The following is a 17,041-nucleotide window of genomic DNA, read 5'->3' as shown; positions in this document are numbered from 1 at the left end:
CCTGGTTTGGCATTAATAGACGAGAAAAAAAATTGAAAAGATAAATCTTCTGCCAGGACCCCAGACGGAATTTGTGCTTCTATAAATATCCTTGATAGATGTTTGAAATAATTCTACCTACCGGCTTTGTAAATAAGCAATTATTTAACTATAATACAAAGTTTGTGCTATTTTTCAAATCAACACAGCGTCAAAACTGTTTTCTTTTTATATATTATGAAATCATCTACCATGATCCGAGCATGCATTGATTAAGAAAAATCTTCTACTAGCATATCAGTCGGAATTGATACCTTTCCTTATAGCTGATACGATGAACAAACTGTTAACTTCACGATATGAAATAAGATCTTGTACCAGGATCGCAGCCTGTAATGATTAAGAAAAATCTTCTACTAGCATATCAGTCTGAATTGATACCTTTCCTTATAGCTGATACGATGTACAAACTGTTAACTTCACGATATGAAATAAGATCTTCTACCAGGATCGCAGCCTGTAATGATACCTTCCCAGTAGGCCAGTACGGTTTCAATCTGTTTATTTCACAATAATAAGATAAATCTTCTACTAGGATCCCAGCCGGCAATCATACCTTTCCGAAAAGCAACTAATACGACTTCTTAACGTATACAATTTATCTATGTAACAATAAACTTGACGAATTATTAGCATAGTTTTTTTTAATGACGTTAGCTTCCTTAATAGTTTTTCAATAATATATTAAATATCAAATATGAGAATTAACAACATTGAAATATTCCTGTGTAGATGCATTTCATAACGTTAATGATGTAAATCTGTAATCAAGGTACCAGGAATATATAGGGATAAACTCGCCACATAAAGTATGTCACGTGCAATATAATAGGACACAAAAGTAATATAATAAACCTACACGCCGTATCGTTTATGATCGAATACAATGTAAATACTTCTTAAATCGTTTTTTTAAAATTATTATAATTGTAAAATAAGTAGTTGTTCACGGGTTTTCATTTAAAATACGGAATTTTTCTCCTGGTTTGGCATTAATAGACGAGAAAAAAAATTGAAAAGATAAATCTTCTGCCAGGACCCCAGACGGAATTTGTGCTTCTATAAATATCCTTGATATATGTTTGAAATAATTCTACCTACCGGCTTTGTAAATAAGCAATTATTTAACTATAATACAAAGTTTGTGCTATTTTTCAAATTAACACGGCGTCAAAACTGTTTTCCTTTTATATATTATGAAATCATCTACCATGATCCGAGCATGCATTGATTAAGAAAAATGTTTTACTAGCATATCAGTCGGAATTGATACCTTTCCTTATAGCTGATACGATGAACAAACTGTTAACTTCACGATATGAAATAAGATCTTGTACCAGGATCGCAGCCTGTAATGATTAAGAAAAATCTTCTACTAGCATATCAGTCTGAATTGATAACTTTCCTTATAGCTGATACGATGTACAAACTGTTAACTTCACGATATGAAATAAGATCTTCTACCAGGATCGCAGCCTGTAATGATACCTTCCCAGTAGGCCAGTACGGTTTCAATCTGTTTATTTCACAATAATAAGATAAATCTTCTACTAGGATCCCAGCCGGCAATCATACCTTTCCGAAAAGCAACTAATACGACTTCTTAACGTATACAATTTATCTATGTAACAATAAACTTGACGAATTATTAGCATAGTTTTTTTTAATGACGTTAGCTTCCTTAATAGTTTTTCAATAATATATTAAATATCAAATATGAGAATTAACAACATTGAAATATTCCTGTGTAGATGCATTTCATAACGTTAATGATGTAAATCTGTAATCAAGGTACCAGGAATATATAGGGATAAACTCGCCACATAAGGTATGTCACGTGCAATATAATAGGACACAAAAGTAATATAATAAACCTACACGCCGTATCGTTTATGATCGAATACAATGTAAATACTTCTTAAATCGTTTTTTTAAAATTATTATAATTGTAAAATAAGTATTTGTTCACGGGTTTTCATTTAAAATACGGAATTTTTCTCCTGGTTTGGCATTAATAGACGAGAAAAAAAATTGAAAAGATAAATCTTCTGCCAGGACCCCAGACGGAATTTGTGCTTCTATAAATATCCTTGATATATGTTTGAAATAATTCTACCTACCGGCTTTGTAAATAAGCAATTATTTAACTATAATACAAAGTTTGTGCTATTTTTCAAATTAACACGGCGTCAAAACTGTTTTCCTTTTATATATTATGAAATCATCTACCATGATCCGAGCATGCATTGATTAAGAAAAATGTTTTACTAGCATATCAGTCGGAATTGATACCTTCCCTTATAGCTGATACGATGAACAAACTGTTAACTTCACGATATGAAATAACATCTTCTACCAGGATCGCAGCCTGTAATGATTAAGAAAAATCTTCTACTAGCATATCTGTCGGAATTGATACCTTTCCTTATAGCTGATACGATGTACAAACTGTTAACTTCACGATATGAAATAAGATCTTCTACCAGGATTGCAGCCTGTAATGATACCTTCCCAGTAGGCCAGTACGGTTTCAATCTGTTTATTTCACAATAATAAGATAAATCTTCTACTAGAATCCCAGCCGGCAATCATACCTTTCCGGAGGGCAACTAATACGACTTCTTAACGTATACAATTTATCTATGTAACAATAAACTTGACGAATTATTAGCATAGTTTTTTTTAATGACGTTAGCTTCCTTAATAGTTTTTCAATAATATATTAAATATCAAATATGAGAATTAACAATATTGAAATATTCCTGTGTAGATGCATTTCATAACGTTAATGATGTAAATCTGTAATCAAGGTACCAGGAATATATAGGGATAAACTCGCCACATAAGGTATGTCACGTGCAATATAATAGGACACAATAGTAATATAATAAACCTACACGCCGTATCGTTTATGATCGAATACAATGTAAATACTTCTTAAATCGTTTTTTTAAAATTATCTTAATTGCAAAATAAGTAGTTGTTCACGGATTTTCATTTAAAATACGGAATTTTTCTCCTGGTTTAACATTAAAAGACGAGAAAAAAATTGAAAAGATAAATCTTCTACAGGACCCCAGACGGAATTTGTGCTTCTATAAATATCCTTGATAGATGTTTGAAATAATTCTACCTACCGGCTTTGTAAATAAGCAATTATTTAACTATAATACAAAGTTTGTGCTATTTTTCAAATCAACACGGCGTCAAAACTGTTTTCTTTTTATATATTATGAAATCATCTACCATGATCCGAGCATGCATTGATTAACACGTTAAACGCCGATGTCAACCCGTGGTTGACATGCCGCTGCCTGTCGCTTATTGCGATATTTTGAAGGCGGCTATAGCTGTACATATTTGAAATTTCTGTCGGCTATTCAGTAATATATTGTTTATTACGTAGTGTAGTTGGTTCTAGTTTTTCCTGATTTTTACATTTTTTTTGCAATTTTCATTGTTATATGAAGTAGAAGAAAATATAAGATAAGTTATACTTTTATTTTACATAAATCCATACATTTTTTTTTTCACATTTGGAAAGCTATATTAAAATATTCTAATAAAATAATATTCCGGACCTTTTCCGTTAATTCACTACCACTATTTTTTTTGGTTTCAATATTCCTCATACAGTAGATATATATGTTATATAATAATAATAAAATATAAAATAAAATTATATTGTTGTTTGTAAAAAATTGATTTTCCGCGAATTTTGAAGTTTATTTAAGTATAACATTTTTAAAATAAATTATAATTATAAATAATCGATAAATACTTAAAACATTTTACCATCGCACGAAAAATTGAATTTTAATGGTTTATAATATATAACAAAATTATTTTTTTTTTCAAGAAAAATGGGCAACCCAATGACTGATGAAGAATTATTGCGTTTGTTAGAAAATTCAGATGATGATTTTGGCTTAAGTTCTGGTACTGATTTGGGGGAAGGGGATTCTGGTGATGATGATTTTGATCCAGAATGGTCACTTCCGATATCACAAACCAATAATACAGTACAACAAGAAGAGGAAAATATATCAGATGTACCTATTATTTCTTCATCGAGTTATACATGGAGTAATAGACCACCTATAGTGACACATATCCCGTTTTCAAAATCCAAAGGATTGAAGGTTTTTCCGCAAGGAAATGACCCTATTGATTATTTTAATCTATTATTTGATGATAGACTTTTCGAGTTATTAGTTAACGAAACCAATAAATATGCAGTTGAAGTTTTTTTATCCGGATCTGGGGGTCCATCATCTCGAATTTCTACGCGGAAAGATACAAATATACCCGAAATGAAACTTTTTATTGGTTTACTTTTTCACACTGGAACTATAAGAGTCAATCGTTTGGAAGATTATTGGAAGACAAGCGAGTTATTCAACTTGAATTTTTTTCGGCAATATATGAGTAGAAATCGTTTTATATTACTTTTGAGAAATTTGCATTTTACTGAAAGTGAATATGATGTGAACAATCGCCTGAATAAAATTGAACCGATAGTAACATATTTCAATAATAAAATGACAGATGTTTATGAACCTTCTGAAAATTTAGCACTCGATGAGTCAATGGTTTTATATCGGGGTAGATTAGTTTTCCGGCAATACATCAAAAATAAGCGCCATAAGTATGGTATCAAACTGTACATGCTCACAGAATCCGGTGGGTTAGTCCACAGAATTATGATATACTCTGGACAAGGAAATGATACGTCTGACGATTTTACTTATACAGAATATGTTGTCGTAAAATTAATGGAAGGACTTACTGGGTGTGGTCGATCATTGTATATGGACAATTATTACAATAGTGTAAAGCTAGCTCACATACTTCTAACAAAAGGAACATATTGTACAGGAACTTTGCGAGCCAATAGAAAAAGAAACCCTAAAGAAATAACTTTGAAAAAATTAAAAGTAGGAGAAAGTGTTGGAAAGTATACCAAGGAAGGCGTATGTGTGATGAAATGGCGAGACAGACGAGAAGTTTTAGCTATAAGCTCTGAGCACACTAATGATTTAGTTGAAGTTACTAACAGAAGAGGAGATCAAAAATTGAAACCTAAGGCAATTTCTATGTATAACAAATATATGTCGGGAATTGATAGACAAGACCAAATGCTATCATACTACCCATGCGAAAGAAAAACTGTAAGGTGGTACAAAAAAATCGGGATTCATTTTTTTAAATTATTTTTGCTAAATGCCGATTACTTATACGTAGAAAACGTAAAAAAATGTAGTCTGTATGATTTTAGACTTTCCGTTATTACAGCATTGGTAAAAAATAAAACCAGCATAAATGTTCCTCCAATACTTCCTAATAAAAAAAGCACGCACTATCCTACAAAAGTACCAAAAAACGAAAAAAAAAATATATTAGAAAAAGATGTAAGGTTTGCCATTCAAACGGCACACGGAAAACAACAATATTTTATTGTAGCAGTTGTGAAGGTCAACCTGGTCTATGCATTGAAAACTGTTTCGAAATTTATCATGCATAATCAAGTTTGTTATGATTTATTTTTAAAAACATTTTAAGTTTAATTATTATTTTGCGCATTAAGTTTTATTATTATACAAAGTAAAAGATTTTTTTTTTTATTTTATATTTATGTATAACTATACAGTGTTATTATAATACAAATGGTATAATTTTGAAGTAAAAGATATGTTTTATTCTTTTTTTAAATATTTTGAAAGGTACCTTTCATTAAAATTGTATAATATATATTATGTATTATTATTTATTAGTAGTTATATAATAATAAAAAATAAAAAACGAAATAGAAATTATATTTTTATAAATAACTGAAAACGGGCGCCATTGGCCGGTGACAACCACGGGTTGACACTCGTTAATTATACAAATTATACGTGTGGCGACAGGCGCCCACACGTCAATCGACTGCAGCGACGGGCGCGCGCATGCCAAATCGACGTCGGCGTTTAACGTGTTAAGAAAAATCTTTTACTAGCATATCAGTCGGAATTGATACCTTCCCTTATAGCTGATACGATGAACAAACTGTTAACTTCACGATATGAAATAAGATCTTGTACCAGGATCGCAGCCTGTAATGATTAAGAAAAATCTTCTACTAGCATATCAGTCTGAATTGATACCTTTCCTTATAGTTGATACGATGTACAAACTGCTAACTTCACGATATGAAATAAGATCTTCTACCAGGATCGCAGCCTGTAATGATACCTTCCCAGTAGGCCAGTACGGTTTAAATCTGTTTATTTCACAATAATAAGATAAATCTTCTACTAGGATCCCAGCCGGCAATCATACCTTTCCGGAGAGCAACTAATACGACTTCTTAACGTATACAATTTATCTATGTAACAATAAACTTGACGAATTATTAGCATAGTTTTTTTTAATGACGTTAGCTTCCTTAATAGTTTTTCAATAATATATTAAAGATCAAATATGAGAATTAACAACATTGAAATATTCCTGTGTAGATGCATTTCATAACGTTAATGATGTAAATCTGTAATCAAGGTACCAGGAATATATAGGGATAAACTCGCCACATAAGGTATGTCACGTGCAATATAATAGGACACAATAGTAATATAATAAACCTACACGCCGTATCGTTTATGATCGAATACAATGTAAATACTTCTTAAATCGTTTTTTTAAAATTATCTTAATTGCAAAATAAGTAGTTGTTCACGGATTTTCATTTAAAATACGGAATTTTTCTCCTGGTTTAACATTAAAAGACGAGAAAAAAATTGAAAAGATAAATGTTAAAGTACACCAGATATACAGAAGCTAAAGGTAAATAATAATAAGATCGGATATATGTAATAATATAATAATATGTATAATTGAAACGAATAACTATAGTGCTCCGAGGCGTAATATAAAACAACGACTGATTGTCCTACAGACTACTACATAGAGAGAATATGCTAGTTATACAAAAATGCCTATTCAGCGTCTGCCGAACTACAGTGTGAATAATTTTACTTATAATCTACATACTATAGGGTGTGTTGTTTACATTCAACACTTCCCCTTAAACAATATACCCTAACTTAGAATTAATATATCTAATTCCCAACATCTCCCTGAGTTCCTGGAATCTTGGTCGTGGAGTTGGCTTAGTCAATATGTCAGCTAACTGCTCCTTGCTTGGCACATATTCTAGAGAAAACATCCCTTCACTGAACTTCTCACGAATGTAATGATAGCGTACATCGATGTGTTTTGTTCGCTTATGGTATTCTGGATTTTTCACTAGTTTGATAGCGCTTTGGTTGTCTGCATACAAAACAGGTGTATCTCCCTGTGGCTCCAGAAGATCACTGATAAGTAGCGTCAACCAAGTGAGTTCCTGTATAGATTGGCTCAGCGTTATGTATTCTGCCTCAGTAGTCGAAAGTGCTACCGATTTTTGCCTTTGTGAACACCATGCTACGATTCCATCTCCCATCATGAAAATGAATCCTGAAGTTGATCGTCTCGTTATTGTATCACCAGCATAGTCTGCATCACTATATCCACGCAACTTTGGTGTTACACTAGAATCATAAATTAAACCATAATTAAACGTTCCCTTTAAATATTTAAATATGCGTTTCACCGCATTCCGATGAATTGTCAGAGGCTTTTCTAGATAACGACTGACAAGGTTTACTGCAAACGTTATATCGGGCCTTGTTATTTGGCTTAGATACAACAAACTTCCAACTGCTTCTCTGTATGGAACTTCCCCTGCTTCCAATGATCCTGCCAGATTTGGATCTAATGAGTGTTGTGGATCTGTGGGAATATGCAAGACTTTGGTTTCTTCCATATTGAACCTCTCTAAAATGCGCTTGCAATATGAAGATTGGTGTACGAAAATTGAACCATCAGGTCTCTGATCAATTTCAATACCCAAGAAATGATCAAGTTCACCTTCCTTCGTCTCGAAGTTGTCCTTTAGATACTTCACCATTATGTCCACCAGCTGGTTATTTGTTGCTGCGATTAGCCCATCGTCTACAAAAATAGCGACAATTAATAATTGATTGTTTTTATTACTTACGAATACACAAGGATCTGCTTTTGTTTCTTTTAGGTCAAAGTTCATCAGCATATTTTTGAACTTTTTGTTCCAGCACCTGGGCGCCTGTTTCAACCCATATAGGCTCCGTTGAAGTTTGCATACTAAATGTGTTCCGTCTTCGTAACCTTTTGGCTGTTTCATATAAATGTCTTCTTCAAGATCTCCATATAAGAATGCTGTTTTAATGTCAAATTGTCTGAGTACTAATTTTCTGGCTGCTGCTATCGCAAGTATTACTCGAACAGAATCATATTTCACTACTGGGCTGAATGTTTCTTGAAAATCTATTCCATGAACTTGCGCACATCCCTTTATCACTAACCTTGCTTTGTACCGATCGACATCTCCGTTCGCTTTGTATTTAGTCTTGTATACCCAACCATTATTGATAGGTTTTTTATTCTGAGGCAAGACCACAAGTGTCCATGTTTCATTCTTATTCAATGACAACATTTCATCGTTCATTGCTGCCTTCCAATTATCTGAATTGTCACCTGTCATAGCGTCTTCGAATGTAACTGGATCATTACATGCTGAAAATAACGCATCTCTATACCTGATAGGTTTATTGAGTTTTCCTCTGTCTCTGAGTGTCATTCTTGTTTGCTCTTCAACTCCTATTGTTATCTGTTCATCATCATCCAACTTTTCTTCGTCGTCGTTGTTGTCTTCCTCATCTCCAGCTTCTCCTTCCAAATTTATTTCTTCCTCTTCTTCTTTATTTATGATTTTTACTTGTGTAGCTGTAGATGGACTTGTTGACTCTTTGAATATTACATCTCTGCTTATTGAAATTTCTCTTCCATCAAAGCATATACGATATCCTTTGGTTTCTTCTGAGTATCCAACGAATATACCTTTTCTACCCTTTTGATCCCATTTTCTTCGTTTTTCTTTTGGTATATGTGCATATACTTCGGTACCAAAATTTTTCAGATGCTTTATATCGGGTGTTTTATTGAACCATAATTCATAAGGTGTTTTTCCTTCTTGACCTGTGTTACCTGTACGATTTATTGTATACACGACTGTATTCACTGCTTCTGCCCAAAGTGTCTTAGATAAATTTTTGCTATATAACATAGTTCTGGCCGCTTCTACAATTGTTCGCATTGATCTTTCCGCCTTGCCATTTTGCTGGGGCGTGTATGGTACACTCGTCTCATGTTTTATTCCTAATTTATCCAATAAGGCTTTTACTTCAGTACTTTATATTCCAGACCACAATCACTTCTTAAAGTAATAACTGAAATATTTAACTGATTTTTGACTGTATTCAAAAATAATTCAAATTTATTTTTAACTTCTGATTTTTGGCTCATAAAATACACATACGTATAGTTAGAAAAATCATCCTTGAATATAACAAAATACCGTTTACCTCCAAATGAGTTTTCCTCCATGGGGCCACATACATCACTGTGAATTAACTGACCTGGCTTTGTAGTTTTAGTTTTACTTAATGTGAATGGCTCTCTGTGTTGTTTACCATAAATGCAAGCTTCACAGAAAAATTTGTTTTTCGTTTCTATGAATGGAATCCGCTTATATTTCAAGTAGTTCCGAACATATTGAACATTCTGATGACTTAATATTTCATGCCACTGTAGTAACGTGAGATTTTTAACTGCAACATTTGCTTGATCAGCCGGTTGTAATAATGGTCTTGTTCTCAGAACCATTGAAAACATTTTATTCTCACGAACTCCAATAGCAACTATACGATTGTTTTTTTTAAATATACATCCGTCACTGTCTGTCATCATTTTTATGCCTTTATCAAGACATGCTCCACACGAAAACAAATTTACCTTCAGATCAGGTACATGTAAAACGTTTGACAAATGACTGTCAACCCATTTATCGCCGATTCTCGCTTGTACATTTATATTACCTTTACCAATAGCCATAATATGTTTACCATCACCGATATGTACTGGTAACTGCACTTCAAATGACTCATAGTTACTGAACCATTCTCTTCTGCTGGTCATATGATCGCTAGCGCCTGAATCCACATACCATTTTTCCGACTCGTTGATTTCGATGTCCTTTGATTGTACACCAACCAACGCATTTCCTGAGTTGCTCTTATTTTTTTCTTTTTGTTCTTTTAAGAAAATCCGGCATTCACGTTTCCAATGCCCTGGTTTTTTACAATGATTACACTTGCCTGGTTTTTTATCATTGTTCCATTGACTTTCAGAATTGCCAATTTTCGTATGTTTTTCTTTATTTGTTCCATAGGATTTCTTTGCCGAAAATGCACTACTACTTGCAATATCTCTCTGAGTATCATAACCTTGAGTTTGCCTTGTTTCCTCTACCATGAGTCTAGATGACAAATTTGACAATGTTTTGTCCACATCTGGTATCGAATCCCATGCACTGTAGAAATGTTTGTAATTTTCTGGCAAAGTCATTAGTATCTTAGTCATAAGCATTGAGTTGGATATTGGTTCACCTAACTGCTTTAATTTTCTACTAAGACTCTCCAATTTCGAAATATGAATCGCCATATTGTCATCTGGGTCTTTAACATAGCTGTAGAACTTTTGTTGAATCAATGTTACACTCGAGTCCGACTTTTGTTCATATACACTAAGCAACTTGTCCCACATTTCCTTAGCCGTGTCACAATTCATTATGTACTGCAGTGGTTGTTCATCCACTGACGTGACTATATACTTTTGAGCCTTGTTGTCCGCTTTTTTATATATTGAATAATCTACACCATACCTTTTTCTTGCATCTTCTTCAGTTTCTGAACTTGATTTGTTAAGAACAGGTTCTTTCGAATTTCCGGTCACAACATCAAATATATCGGCTGCAGTCATTATGACTTTTATTTAGAATTTCCATGTTTCCCAATTTTCATTACCTGTCAGTTTATTTATTTTTATAGATTCGTTTTCCATAATAACGAATTATCTGTACACTGTCTGTACACTATAAATGTAATAATAACAAACACAGTTTCTGCGCTTCACACGATCGATGCACTAACACTGCACTGCACTATACTTCACGAATTATTATTGCTGTACACTGTCTGTACACAAACACGCGATTCGTAAATCAATAATTATAGTATCAAACATACACGACTCTATTATAATTACCGTACTACTGGGCCCATAACCTGTTAAAGTACACCAGATATACAGAAGCTAAAGGTAAATAATAATAAGATCGGATATATGTAATAATATAATAATATGTATAATTGAAACGAATAACTATAGTGCTCCGAGGCGTAATATAAAACAACGACTGATTGTCCTACAGACTACTACATAGAGAGAATATGCTAGTTATACAAAAATGCCTATTCAGCGTCTGCCGAACTACAGTGTGAATAATTTTACTTATAATCTACATACTATAGGGTGTGTTGTTTACATTCAACAATAAATCTTCTACAGGACCCCAGAAGGAATTTGTGCTTTTATAAATATTCTTGATAGATGTTTGAAATAATTCTACCTACCGGCTTTGTAAATAAGCAATTATTTAACTATAATACAAAGTTTGTGCTATTTTTCAAATCAACACGGCGTCAAAACTGTTTTCTTTTTATATATTATGAAATCATCTACCATGATCCGAGCATGCATTGATTAAGAAAAATCTTTTACTAGCATATCAGTCGGAATTGATACCTTCCCTTATAGCTGATACGATGAACAAACTATTAACTTCACGATATGAAATAACATCTTCTACCAGGATCGCAGCCTGTAATGATTAAGAAAAATCTTCTACTAGCATATCAGTCAGAATTGATACCTTTCCTTATAGCTGATACGATGAACAAACTGTTAACTTCACGATATGAAATAAAATCTTCTACTAGGATAGCAGCCTGTAATGATTAAGAAAAATCTTCTACTAGCATATCAGTCGGAATTGATACCTTTCCTTATAGCTGATACGATGTACAAACTGTTAACTTCACGATATGAAATAAGATCTTCTACCAGGATCGCAGCCTGTAATGATACCTTCCCAGTAGGCCAGTACGGTTAAATCTGTTTATTTCACAATAATAAGATAAATCTTCTACTAGGATCCCAGCCGGCAATCATACCTTTCCGGAGAGCAACTAATACGACTTCTTAATGTATACAATTTATCAATGTAACAATAAACTTGATGAATTATTAGCATAGTTTTTTTAATGTTGTAAGCTTCCTTAATAGTTTTTCAATAATATAGTAAATATCAAATATGAGAATTAACAACATTGAAATATTCCTGTGTAGATGCATTTCATAACGTTAATGATGTAAATCTGTAATCAAGGTACTAGGAATATATAGGGATAAACTCGCCACTTAAGGAATGTCACGTACAATATAATAGGACACAAAAGTTATATAATAAACCTACACGCCGTATCGTTTATGATCGAATACAATGTAAATACTTCTTAAATCGTTTTTTTAAAATTATCTTAATTGTAAAATAAGTATTTTTTCACGGATTTTCATTTAAAATACGGAATTTTTCTCCTGGTTTGGCATTAAAAGACGAGAAAAAAAATTGAAAAGATAAATCTTCTGCCAGGACCCCAGACGGAATTTGTGCTTCTATAAATATCCTTGATATATGTTTGAAATAATTCTACCTACCGGCTTTGTAAATAAGCAATTATTTAACTATAATACAAAGTATGTGCTATTTTTCAAATGAACACGGCGTCAAAACTGTTTTCCTTTTATATATTATGAAATCATCTACCATGATCCGAGCATGCATTGAATCAAAAAAATCTTCTACTAGCATATCAGTCGGAATTGATACCTTCCCTTATAGCTGATACGATGAACAAACTGTTAACTTCACGATATGAAATAAGATCTTGTACCAGGATCGCAGCCTGTAATGTTTAAGAAAAATCTTCTACTAGCATATCAGTCGGAATTGATACCTTTCCTTATAGCTGATACGATGAACAAACTGTTAACTTCACGATATGAAATAAGATCTTGTACCAGGATCGCAGCCTGTAATGATTAAGAAAAATCTTCTACTAGCATATCAGTCTGAATGATACCTTTCCTTATAGCTGATACGATGAACAAACTGTTAACTTCACGAGATGAAATAAAATCTTCTACCAGGATCGCAGCCTGTAATGATACCTTCCCAGTAGGCCAGTACGGTTTCAATCTGTTTATTTCACAATAATAAGATAAATCTTCTACTAGGATCCCAGCCGGCAATCATACCTTTCCGGAGAGCAACTAATACGACTTCTTAACGTATACAATTTATCTATGTAACAATAAACTTGACGAATTATTAGCATAGTTTTTTTTAATGACGTTAGCTTCCTTAATAGTTTTTCAATAATATATTAAATATCAAATATGAGAATTAACATCATTGAAATATTCCTGTGTAGATGCATTTCATAACGTTAATGATGTAAATCTGTAATCAAGGTACCAGGAATATATAGGGATAAAACTCGCCACTTAAGGTATGTCACGTGCAATATAATAGGACTCAAAAGTAATATAATAAACCTACACGCCGTATCGTTTATGATCGAATACAATGTAAATACTTCTTAAATCGTTTTTTTAAAATTATTATAATTGTAAAATAAGTAGTTGTTCACGGGTTTTCATTTAAAATACGGAATTTTTCTCCTGGTTTGGCATTAATAGACGAGAAAAAAAATTGAAAAGATAAATCTTCTGCCAGGACCCCAGACGGAAATTGTGCTTCTATAAATATCCTTGATATATGTTTGAAATAATTCTACCTACCGGCTTTGTAAATAAGCAATTATTAACTATAATACAAAGTTTGTGCTATTTTTCAAATCAACACGGCGTCAAAACTGTTTTCTTTTTATATATTATGAAATCATCTACCATGATCCGAGCATGCATTGATTAAGATAAATGTTTTACTAGCATATCAGTCGGAATTGATACCTTCGCTTATAGCTGATACGATGAACAAACTGTTAACTTCACGATATGAAATAAGATCTTGTACCAGGATCGCAGCCTGTAATGATACCTACCCAGTAGGCCAGTACGATTTCAATCTGTTTATTTCACAATAAGATAAATCTTCTACTAGGATCCCAGCCGGCAATCATACCTTTCCGGAGAGCAACTAATACGACTTCTTAACGTATACAATTTATCTATGTAACAATAAACTTGACGAATTTTTAGCATAGTTTTTTTTTAATGACGTTAGCTTCCTTAATAGTTTTTCAATAATATATTAAATATCAAATATGAGAATTAACATCATTGAAATATTCCTGTGTAGATGCATTTCATAACGTTAATGATGTAAATCTGTAATCAAGGTACCAGGAATATATAGGGATAAACTCGCTACTTATGGTATGTCACGTGCAATATAATAGGACACAAAAGTAATATAATTAACCTACACGCCGTATCGTTTATGATCGAATACAATGTAAATACTTCTTAAATCGTTTTTTTAAAATTATTATAATTGTAAAATAAGTAGTTGTTCACGGGTTTTCATTTAAAATACGGAATTTTTCTCCTGGTTTGGCATTAATAGACGAGAAAAAAAATTGAAAAGATAAATCTTCTGCCAGGACCCCAGACGGAATTTGTGCTTCTATAAATATCCTTGTTATATGTTTGAAATAATTCTACCTACCGGCTTTGTAAATAAGCAATTATTTAACTATAATACAAAGTTTGTGCTATTTTTCAAATCAACACGGCGTCAAAACTGTTTTCTTTTTATATATTATGGAATCATCTACCATGATCCGAGCATGCATTGATTAAGAAAAATCTTTTACTAGCATATCAGTCGGAATGGATACCTTCCCTTATAGCTGATACGATGAACAAACTGTTAACTTCACGATATGAAATAAGATCTTGTACCAGGATCGCAGCCTGTAATGATTAAGAAAAATCTTTTACTAGCATATCAGTCGGAATTGATACCTTCCCTTATAGCTGATACGATGAACAAACTGTTAACTTCACGATATGAAATAAGATCTTGTACCAGGATCGCAGCCTGTAATGATACCTACCCAGTAGGCCAGTACGATTTCAATCTGTTTATTTCACAATAATAAGATAAATCTTCTACTAGGATCCCAGCCGGCAATCATACCTTTCCGGAGAGCAACTAATACGACTTCTTAACGTATACAATTTATCTATGTAACAATAAACTTGACGAATTTTTAGCATAGTTTTTTTTAATGACGTTAGCTTCCTTAATAGTTTTTCAATAATATATTAAATATCAAATATGAGAATTAACATCATTGAAATATTCCTGTGTAGATGCATTTCATAACGTTAATGATGTAAATCTGTAATCAAGGTACCAGGAATATATAGGGATAAACTCGCCACTTAAGGTATGTCACGTGCAATATAATAGGACACAAAAGTAATATAATAAACCTACACGCCGTATCGTTTATGATCGAATACAATGTAAATACTTCTTAAAGCGTTTTTTTAAAATTATTATAATTGTAAAATAAGTAGTTGTTCACGAGTTTTCATTTAAAATACGGAATTTTTCTCCTGGTTTGGCATTAATAGACGAGAAAAAAAATTGAAACGATAAATCTTCTACAGGACCCCAGACGGAATTTGTGCTTCTATAAATATCCTTGATAGATGTTTGAAATAATTCTACCTACCGGCTTTGTAAATAAGCAATTATTTAACTATAATACAAAGTTTGTGCTATTTTTCAAATCAACACGGCGTCAAAACTGTTTTCTTTTTATATATTATGAAATCATCTACCATGATCCGAGCATGCATTGATTAAGAAAAATGTTTTACTAGCATATCAGTCGGAATTGATACCTTCCCTTATAGCTGATACGATGAACAAACTGTTAACTTCACGATATGAAATAAGATCTTCTACCAGGATCGCAGCCTGTAATGATACCTTCCCAGTAGGCCAGTACGGTTTCAATCTGTTTATTTCACAATAAGATAAATCTTCTACTAGGATCCCAGCCGGCAATCATACCTTTCCGGAGAGCAACTAATACGACTTCTTAACGTATACAATTTATCTATGTAACAATAAACTTGACGAATTATTAGCATAGTTTTTTTAATGACGTTAGCTTCCTTAATAGTTTTCAATAATATATTAAATATCAAATATGAGAATTAACATCATTGAAATATTCCTGTGTAGATGCATTTCATAACGTTAATGATGTAAATCTGTAATCAAGGTACCAGGAATATATAGGGATAAACTCGCTACTTATGGTATGTCACGTGCAATATAATAGGACACAAAAGTAATATAATTAACCTACACGCCGTATCGTTTATGATCGAATACAATGTAAATACTTCTTAAATCGTTTTTTTAAAATTATTATAATTGTAAAATAAGTAGTTGTTCACGGGTTTTCATTTAAAATACGGAATTTTTCTCCTGGTTTGGCATTAATAGACGAGAAAAAAAATTGAAAAGATAAATCTTCTGCCAGGACCCCAGACGGAATTTGTGCTTCTATAAATATCCTTGTTATATGTTGAAATAATTCTACCTACCGGCTTTGTAAATAAGCAATTATTTAACTATAATACAAAGTTTGTGCTATTTTTCAAATCAACACGGCGTCAAAACTGTTTTCTTTTTATATATTATGGAATCATCTACCATGATCCGAGCATGCATTGATTAAGAAAAATCTTTTACTAGCATATCAGTCGGAATGGATACCTTCCCTTATAGCTGATACGATGAACAAACTGTTAACTTCACGATATGAAATAAGATCTTGTACCAGGATCGCAGCCTGTAATGATTAAGAAAAATCTTTTACTAGCATATCAGTCGGAATTGATACCTTCCCTTATAGCTGATACGATGACAAACTGT

The 17,041-nt window shown here is 32.5% G+C and overlaps 1 protein-coding gene across 1 annotated transcript; it reads left to right on the top strand.

Moving 5' to 3' along the window:
- The first annotated feature begins 3,902 nt into the window (after positions 1 to 3,902).
- On the top strand, positions 3,903 to 6,612 carry LOC114253677 (piggyBac transposable element-derived protein 4-like). The gene is made up of 2 exons (XM_028188659.1): positions 3,903 to 5,567; positions 6,577 to 6,612. Exons 1-2 carry the CDS (start codon positions 3,903 to 3,905, stop codon positions 6,610 to 6,612), a joined length of 1,701 nt encoding a protein of 566 aa, XP_028044460.1.
- The last annotated feature ends 10,429 nt before the right edge of the window (positions 6,613 to 17,041 follow it).

Source organism: Rhopalosiphum maidis, chromosome 3 (assembly GCF_003676215.2).
Source record: "Rhopalosiphum maidis isolate BTI-1 chromosome 3, ASM367621v3, whole genome shotgun sequence".
In the NCBI taxonomy this organism is placed as follows: domain Eukaryota; kingdom Metazoa; phylum Arthropoda; class Insecta; order Hemiptera; family Aphididae; genus Rhopalosiphum; species Rhopalosiphum maidis.
Note: the sequence above shows the minus strand (reverse complement) of the source record. Positions and strands in the feature narration are given on the sequence as shown.